The sequence below is a fragment of the Protomyctophum bolini genome (assembly GCF_963924005.1).
Source record: "Protomyctophum bolini genome assembly, chromosome: 3".
NCBI classification, from domain to species: Eukaryota; Metazoa; Chordata; class Actinopteri; order Myctophiformes; family Myctophidae; genus Protomyctophum; species Protomyctophum bolini.
This window is the reverse complement of record NC_137864.1, coordinates 46,846,337-46,856,488: the sequence shown is the minus strand read 5'-3', so window position 1 is coordinate 46,856,488 and position 10,152 is coordinate 46,846,337. Positions and strand designations below refer to the sequence as shown.

Sequence of the window (10,152 nt, the reverse complement as noted above, 5' to 3'; positions counted from 1 at the left end):
CTGTATGCAGTTTAATGTGATACAGTATAATAAGGATTTTGTGTTTTAGATCATAATATAATTTGATTTACCAACTGCCTCTTTCATTTGGGAGATCCAGTTTCACTGGCAGCTTAAAAGGGATAATCCAATTTCTGGTTTTCCAATGCGTAGAGCAGACACTATAGTTGAAATTCAATTCATAAATTGGAAAATGGGAAGTATAATAATGAATTGCATTTTTTTTTATAGCGCTTTTCCAAGTGCTCAAAGCGCTTTACAATGGTTCATTCATTCATACATTCATACATTGGGAGGTGAAGCGGCGAACAGTCGACGCCAGCGTCCTCACTTCCCACATTCACACACCAATGGTGGCGAGCTCACACCAACCAACTCATTGGAGGCAATGTAGGGTTTAGTGTCTTGCCCAAGGACACTTCGACACATGTGGACTGGAGGAGCCGGGATTCGAACCGCCGACCCAGGGATCATTGGACGACCTGCTCTACCTCCTGAGCCACAGCCGCCTATAAATTTGATCCTTCTCTAACTGCAATATGTCTGTATGTATAATGTATGTACTGTATGTATACATACAGACATACGTGTATGTCCGCACGAACACACACACACACACACACACACACACACACACACACACACACACACACACACACACACACACACACACACACACACACACACACACACACACACACACACACACACACACACACACACACACACACACATGCTTATGGCAGTCCATAAGCAAGCACACACACACACACACACACACACACACACACACAGTCACACACACACACACACACACACACACACACACACACACAGTCCGCAGTCTTGATCTTAGAAACACATATTGTTGTGGTTGGATAGTTTTGTAATTAATGGGAGACGCAAACATGGCAAAAACAAAAACCGAAAGATTCTGAACAAAGCTGGTGAAGCCCTCTCGATGAGCATGAGCACACAACAGAAATGATTGCTCCTGACCCCATGACTGCACTCCCCTGTAGATGAATATCAATAAAGTATATTATATAATATGGGAAACATCTCTTTTCAGAGCGACTTTCTGTGAATATGAAAGACAACGCACTGTCTCTCCTCTCGGTTTTGCTTTCTCTTACTATTTTTTCTGTTATAATATACATTTTCTTTGACCATTAATTGTTTTACACAGAAAATAGATCAATACCATCATTTTGTCAAACTCAACACTTATTTAGTTTTTAATGCACCAAAATGTGTATTAGTGGAATTAATAAGGAATAAAGCCTGCTTTTCTACCTCGTCTTATCACAGTGCTACACACCAAAAATAGCACAAATAGCAAAAATTCACAACGTGGTGTGCGTGAGGCCGTCGGTCGTATGACATAGCATAGGCATAACCTTTTGAGCTGAGCAACGGAGAATGATGTTGGAAAAGGCTTAGAAGTTGCATGAATGTCATGGTTATACAAACTCTATAGAAACTTGGCAGAAACGTGGCTTTGAATAGGTATTTTGCACAAAGGGAGTTTTTTCCTCCCTGTTATCTGGTCGATCAATGACAGGCTCCAGAAAATAATAGGCCTTTAAAACCAAAACTGTATATTTCAAGGAGACCATTGTTCACCATGCATCATGTGTTAAAAAAAAGGGGGGGGGGGGGGGGAAGAAACAAAATAAGATGAATTGGAACTCAATCCATTGCTCCGAGAAGGCTTTCAATCATTCACTGTGGCATGGAGCATTTTCCTGAAGAGATGGGTCAGCCAGGGGGCATACTCTAACCTCCACTTGCGCATACAAGAAAATGTTGCACTTGTGTGGCCCATTCCTCATATCTGAGGCTTCCAGCTGTGTTGTGCATGCATACCAATGTGGAACACATACTAGGGATACAAATCAGACACACAAACTCTGGCCTGAATATCTTATTCTGCAACATTCTCAAGAATCCATTTTGGCTATTGACAGGACATTGATTCCCTGTGAATGGATGGCGGGCCCGGGTAGAGATAGGAGATGATGGGCTCTTAGAGACAGTATCACATGCACAGCATGCTCACGCACATGCACATGCACGTGCACACGCACACACGCACACTCACACACCCTCTAGGGAACCACTTGACAAGTGTCTCCAAGCCATGTGAGGCCTGTTCATTGCAGCACCATCAATCCAATCCATCTTCTTTATGCTATGTGCCTTGAAAAGGGCATGTAGTTTTTATCTTTAACCACTTTCAACCTGGCATTCATATTCGGGGTAAATATTCTACAAAATATGTGGAGGTTTGTGGAAAACAGCAAACAGCCTTTGAAGAAGGCTGTTTGCCGAAACGCGTCAGCTTTCTCAAATAAATATGATAAATTGCATCTGAGGTAGTCTTGCATCTTTTATTTTGGAGTGCCGCTTTTTCCACTTTTTTACACCAAGGTTCATGTTTTAGGTTGTCATTAGAGAAAGTAAAAGATGAGTGTACAATTTCTTTTCATTTGCTTCTTTCTTTCGTTTTAGGGATTTTAGCTCTTTTTGACATTCGAACATTCGAATTATAAGGGGCTAAATATGTATTTTTGTACAAAATGTTATGGTGATTTATTTTTGTATTATTTATTATAGTCCTACTAGATCCCAGGAAATTACATCTGGCCACGGAAAATCACAGGATCTACTGAATGTGAAGGTAGCCTACGTATATGGGGGAAGGCTTATACCGTTTTGTTTAGGCTCAATATGTCAGTTTGTCACATTCAATAGATCTGTGATCTTTTGTGGCCAGATGTAATTTCTTGGGGTCTAGCAGGAGTATAGTGAATAATAAAAAGAAATCGCCATAACATTTTTTAAACAAATACATATTTAGCCCCATGCTCGAATGCCAAGTGAGCAGGTCCAACACAGCCTGGGGTACCACCTTCAAAAGGCCTGCTTGCATGGCTGAAATCTGACGCACGCACACAGAGTAGAACGATCATTCAGTCTAGTGATAGATGTACAGTATATACACGTAACATAATCACAGATAACCACAACTGAAGTCTTACAAATAGGACACTGTGGACTCCTCAGCAATATATCGCTCTCACAAAACATACCTGTTGTCTGCCCTCATCTAGCCGGGCTTTCTGCACCAGGCGGATGAACGCCTTGCGGTCCTCATAGCGGACTGAAAGAAAGTATAGCAAATTAAAGAAAATTAACACTCACCTTTTAGTTTCTCTAATAACAACCTAAAACATGAACCTTGGTTGAAAAAAACTAAAGTTGTCCTTTAACCAAGGGCAGTACAGAGGAAACGCACATGCTTTTCTTTCTTTAACCTTTTCTACAAAATGTCGTTGGACAAAGTAGGGTTTAACCACATGCCTCCTGCAAACATTTGGTGAAAATGGGCAAACATTCTGCAGAGATAGCCAATCTACAAGCGCACAACGTCTTTACTGTAGAGGGTAAAAAGGAGGGAGCCACATATAGACCACCGGTCAAACCACCGGTCAAAGACTGGGTTTACCGGTATGTGCATAACATCACCCACCGGCAGTAGGACATTTAGAAATATCCAAGGATGAGAGAAATCAAGTCAAGTCAATCAAGTCAAAATAACTGCAGAATGAATGAATCTGTATTCAAAAAGTGTCTTTCTCCTTGCAGACAAAAGTGTTATCCATTGTTTAATCTGTCCATTTCCCTACGAAGCCAAAGTGCAGTAACTATGAGTAAAAAGGAAATATATCATAACATGGGTTTGAACGTGTTTCAACTGTTCAGCCAAATGATATATCAGCATGTACAGTAAGTGATATTACACTGTTCTTATCCCCCAAAATCACAAAGGCTAATTTCAACTTTGGGATACAAAAATAAGTCGGTGTGTCCACAAACGTATAGTTAATGCACGTCGGCTTTGTAAGGCGTGATTCATACTCCTATTTTAGAGCCGAATAAAAGTGGGTTCGGCTCTGTATAGAGCCTACAATGTGACGTCATTTGAGGTTCGGGCGGGGCGGGTAAAGTCGGCTCTTCGGTGCTACTGAGAATTTGGCCACATCTCCCATCTGTATAGATGTGTTAAAATGTTTCAAAAATGTTCAAGCATTTGAACGATTAAAGCTCACATGTAATTGCCTATATTTTCATATACCAGATGACCATTTATGACCACCGTCCATACGTCAAATAGCCTATGTAGGCCTATACGAGTGGTAAAACAGAATTTTATACTACTGTATGTTAATTAATTTCGCTACAGAGTGGTGGACCCCCATGCATGGGGGTCCACCATCAAGGACCCATGGGGCCGGGTGCCCACTTTCAGAACCACTGCTGTACACCAGACACCTACTGTAAATGGTTCTGACTACATAGAAACAATAAGGCAGCTATGTGACGATATCTCCCTCTGTGCATGCAAACACTCATGAGATATTAATCACCTCCGTCAGCATCCACTCATTAACAGCAGAAGGCAGTAGAAAGAAAGAGCTGATCTCTCAGCGTGAATGTTGCTTCCTCTTTTACTGACTCAACTGTTTTGCTCTGCTTTTTGGGATGGCTTTAACCTTTTTGGTTGGTTATACTGAGTAGGAGGAAAGGACAACATCAAATAAAACTAAAATTAATAAATAAACTAAACTAAAAATAAACAGTAGCCCATCTGTTGTGGCTACATTTATTTTGCTGTTATTCACTGATGGCATAATAATTGCCTATATGATGGCTTATAATTATAGCCTCAAGGATTCATTCAGAAAATATGTTAGCATCGACTCAAGTGTTCCATTTTCCCGCTGTGATTCCTCTGATTCCACTGTCATGATTGCATTTCTTCAATTGCACAATAATACAGGAACCTAATAACCTATCATACAATAATGCATGATTACACACAGCAGCATAATAATAAAGTTTGTAGCATAATTCTCATGCTCATTATGTGGAATGCTGAACAGGCTACAAGTGAAAACATATAGATGCCATCCTTACATTGCATTTAATTGGAAATATGTTATTATTTTTTAATGAGCACTATAGCAGACACTCCCAATAGCAATACTGAATTTAATGGAGTCTATTGCAAGTTGTTGTCATAATAACTTTCTAATTTTTAATAAATGCACTTCTATATATAATAGCCTGATTATTTCTGTTTAAGCCAGGAGAATTACTCTGAAGAGGCTCCAGCTAGCCAATCCATAAAATATTATCTGGCAGAAAAAAAAAGTATATAGTTCCGAATGTATAGAAAAAGAGAAACGAATCGATGAAAGATTGTAAAGCTATTTACAGCAGATCAGATGGCCTGCAATTATGTACGAGAAAGAAGAAACGAAACTGAAAGAAAGAAAGTGCCATATCTTTAGGTCTACTCTGGACTGGACCAGCTCCTCCCCCATGCGCACGGAGCTTCATTTGATCAAATCCTTCAACTTGGACCACTTCTACCGACCGCACTTTTTACAACACTGCATTTGGAGACGCCACAACTTGGGAAGCGGTTCTACAGCTGCGCGTCAATTAGATCCACAGAGAGGCACAGCTGGGGAACACAGTGGAAAGCTCTTTCATTCAGAGCATTAATTTATCTGCTACATACAACAAGCGATGGAGAGGGGGGTCACATTTTGCCCTAAGTGGCACAGTGCGTCTTCTTGGTTTGTGCTTTTGATTTTATTCTCTGTATTTCTTGTCGCCAAACCAGAGATAACTTGCAGAACATGTCAGCCGGGGATTAACTGGCGGAGACAGGAATTACTGCTGAAAATGGACACAAGTGAATTCGCAACAGGGTCCGCTGCAGGGGAAGTTTTGGGAGATGGAGACGGCCGGGCAGGGGCGGTCAATCCCGCAAGAAGTGCTGAAACTAGACAGCTTCGTTGCGCAGCAGGCTTCTCTGAATGCGCTCGGAACAACCAAGGAGGGAAATATGTCCACTCGAGAGCAAAACGGAGTACCGACAGGCTGCGTCCGAAAGAAGAAGGAACGCCCGCCGGTGCCGAGAGTGACTTCACACAGCAGCACAAGACCAAAGTTTACCATATTAATAAGACGGGCGCTGCTGCTGCTGCTGCTGCTGTTCTCTCTGCCGGCCGGGCGCACAAAAAGCGAGCAAGGAGGAACACGCCGTCGAGTTCTCCCGCAGAACAACACCGCCAAGTCAAATCCTCGAACCCGGCACCTGCTGCTGCAGACCCGCCGCGAGGCGCCATGGCATCGCCGAGCGGACTCCGAGCGCCACGTCCCGAGTCCCGCTGGAGCGGCATGAAGGACAGGCGGAGTCCTCCGCATGGCTCCAGCAGGCACGAGGAGATCAAACTCACCAGCTCAACCTTCGCCTTGACGGGGGACTCGTCTCACAACCAAGCCATGGTGCATTGGTCCGGCCAGAACAGCAGCGTAAGTCAATTATTAATTATTATGAGTCATTTTGTTGCCCCCCCCCCCCCCCCCCCCACACACACACCCCCCCCAACACCCACCACCTCCACCACCATACCACGCGCACCGCACTTTGCTCATCATTAGGGAAGCGCGCGCTTAATGTTGGCCATGATTAGTTTTGACGCACTGAAGTGAAACAAGCAGCATGATTGTGGTGTGCCTGTGTTTGTGTTTGTTTGTGTGTGTGTGTGTGTGTGTGTGTGTCTGTGTGTGTCCGGGCGCGCGTCACGGCGCGCGTCTGATTTGGGGAGAAAGAAGGTGGGCACTGGGCAAGCAAATGCGCGCCCCGTTCCGAAGTTGTCAATTTTAAGCAGGATAGATATATCGTCGTAGGCTACTGTAACACTGTTTGGCATTTAATGTGAATAGTTAACTATGTGAAAAGTTTTTAAACCCCCCCCCCCCCCACCTCTTCCCCTTAAGAAGAGACAAGATCCATTATGGGGCTGGGCTTATATATTCCTGATTGATGGAGAAGCCCCTGACTTGTATTGAATTATGTATACTGCACTCAAACTAGATTTACTTTAGATCAATCATAGGACCATGCATTTGGAAAATATTTCTTGCAGCACTAAGCAGAAATTAGTCTGGATTTAATTTGTGTCCTTTTAATTGGTGACAAACTTTGCTCCTCTTTCTTCAGGACAGCATGGGCACAGTGCTCTGTCTCTGACTACAACCCTGCAGTGAGGTTTAATGAAGCTGTTTTAGATGCCTGATTGTTTAACCTGTCATGAGGCGTGGATGTGGATTTATACAATAGGTCTGAATATTGTTGCCAGCAGAGTTTAGACAAGAAGAACTTGCCTATACTCTCATTGGCCTCTTACTGTGGATCAATGTTTCCCAACCCTTTCACACACACACACACACACACACACACACACACACACACACACACACACACACACACACACACACACACGTCTCATACAACATAGATTGGCTACTTTAAAAAAAAAATGAAAAATCTGGAAAAATGAAATGGTTGACAATAATAATTAAGTTATGATTTTGTTTAGTTAATTTTTTTTTAGATTTGAGGCTTGACGGTATCACCCCCCGCGCCCCCCCCTCCAAACCCACAGGTTGAGAAGCACTGCAGTAGATCACACTGCCTTATCCAGGAATGAGAACAGGGCTCTTTGATTGTGGCAGCAGGTGTAGTAGAACAGGACTGCAATGTGGCAGGTTTAATGGCTCCTCTGGATTTAGGAGGCCACTTTTTTGGTGCCTCTGGCCCTTTGTAGCAGGTAAGAAAGTTGCTGCTATGCTTCCTCAGTAATCTCCCCGGAATTATCGTCCCACCCGAGGGCTGCCTGCGAGAATCACAGCCTGGACGTCTGACATGGCTGCTGACCCTCCCCATAGCTGTCCGTCCTGTTGATGCACACTGCACAGGGATGCCTCTTTGTATCCGTGCATTGCGCTGGATGGTGCTTTTGGGATTCAGTGCCATCAATTTAGTCATATTTACTATGCTGTCATTCATTCATTTCAAAGCTTGTTTCTATCAGCCTTGCTTATTTTGTATGCCCATTGCTTCGAATAGAGTGATGGAAGGGAAATGGTACTTACGGCTCTATCTTGTGCCACCCCTTATACCCCTAAACTTATTTGCCATTTTTTACTATTTTAAAACATTTTTAAAAATAGTTCAACTAGCCATCTACATCGACACACTGTGAGCTTGTAGATCGGCTATTTGTACTATTTTAAAATGTTTTAAAATGGTAAAAAATGGCAAATAAGTTTAGCTGTATAAAGGGTTGAATTGTGTTCAACAACATTGATACTTTGTGTCCGTCTGTCTGTCTGCCCGCCCATCCATCCATACACAGGTCACACACATGTAAGGCACTGCACAAATAAATAGATTCATCTCTATGTTCTTGACACCTTCTGTCCAAACAACATCCTTCCGATTGTCTCCAGTCCCAAATCTGTTCTCACAAGCTGATGTGGACTGCACAGTCCCTTATTACACACACATCACTTAGCTCTGTCTTATAAGAAAACCAATTACACTGACACACATATCACCGGTTTCCATGCCCGCTCGGTTGTGGCTGAAAATGTAATCCTATGCCTCAGGTGTTTCTGTGGGTCTGACAAATAAGGAAGTGCCAGAAGTTAACCTTATAGCGGAGAGGAGCCTTCACAAAGACGAGAAAGAATGCAAACCACAGCAAACAAAGGCAACTTTTGAAATGCCAGACACTTTTCTAACGACGTTCTCATTCTGGAGTCATCTTTTCCAATAGTCTAGATCTGTTCCATTTGTGTTTACTCTAGAAATTGTAGTTGTAGCTTTGTTTGTTAATGAACTTGATGAATCAAAGGAACATTTTGCCCTTTTTATTTTGGTTTGCCTAAACCCAAACTGCTTTGTGACAAGAGTAGAGGATCCCAAATGAAATATGTGAGGTTGTGGCTTTTAGCAGAAACAGCTGTTCATGGTTTTCACCACCTGAGCCACTATATAAATAGACAAAATTGTGTCTGCAATGACCCACAGAACAGAAGTGAAATAGCATATTTGTACTGTATTACAGTACAGTATATCCAACCTCAAGGTTATTCAACATGCTTGAATACCCACATGTTATATTGGAATGGAACTTATCCTAATATTTGTTGCAGGAATCACGGACTGCTATACACTACACCACACACACACACACACACACACACACACACACACACACACACACACACACACACACACACACACACACACACACACACACACACACACACACACACACACACACACACACACACACACACACACACACACACACACACACACACACACACACACACACACACACACACACACACACACACACAATTTGCATGTGATTTTGAGAACACAATATCACAGGATAAGGACATAAACAATTTTCTTCCCCTTATTAATCTGGTCAGCGCAATTCATCATTGTCAAAATGTGGTCAAGTAAATAGACCGACTTTTTTTTAACCATCCAGATACTTTCATTTGTCATTGTGTAAAATAAATACATACAGGCGCCACCCCTTAACCCTTAACTAATTAGCCATTTTTTACTACTTTAAAAAACATTTAAAAATTGTTCAAATAGCCGATCTACAAGTTCACGAGTCTCGATGTTGATCACCTAGTTGAACTATTTTCAAAGGTTTTTTTAAATAGTAAAAATGGGATAAGGGATAAGGGTGGCGCAAGATGGAGCCCCATGTGCAGTTCACCATTATGAAACTTCATTCATGTTTTACTTGGCTCAGTGCACAATATAGCCACCACCACCAGACTATTTTAGTTAATGCCAACCTTTAGCTTCCAACCAAGAAACTTGTAAAAAGAAAGTAGGTTTTATGTAAAGGATGAATCTTGCATTCATTAGCATCACTCAGCAAGAAAAGCTATTCCATCTATTAAATCCACATGACCTCATCATAACGATCAACAGCACATACATTAAAAATGGAGACTGCAACAAGCATTGAATAGGATAAGACATCCTAGCTACAGTGTTGAAGTTCTGAATGGAAGCTTACAGGCATAAAATAGTCTCAATAGACAGACCTGTGGAATATTTCTTACTATGCACATGAAACATTATTCACATTATTGAAATGTCAGGTGTTTATTAAGTACTTTGGTCTGTCACTCAGCACTAGCTAGATACAGGCTGACGTATTGTCAGTCAGTTTAACATGTTTACTC

General features: G+C 42.1%; 1 protein-coding gene across 3 annotated transcripts in view; it reads left to right on the top strand.

Annotated features, from left to right (window-relative positions):
• Positions 1-5,490: 5,490 nt before the first annotated feature.
• Positions 5,491-10,152, top strand: part of LOC308310782 (VPS10 domain-containing receptor SorCS1-like) — a 176,162-nt gene continuing 171,500 nt past the window's right edge. For all 3 annotated transcript variants that reach the window (XR_013963536.1, XM_080757205.1, XM_080757204.1), the window contains exon 1: positions 5,491-6,393. Coding sequence is in view for 2 of the 3 variants with exons in the window: in XM_080757205.1 (XP_080613331.1) it covers positions 5,602-6,393 (792 nt within the window). In the remaining variant the exon portion in view is untranslated. The remainder of the gene's footprint in view (positions 6,394-10,152) is intronic.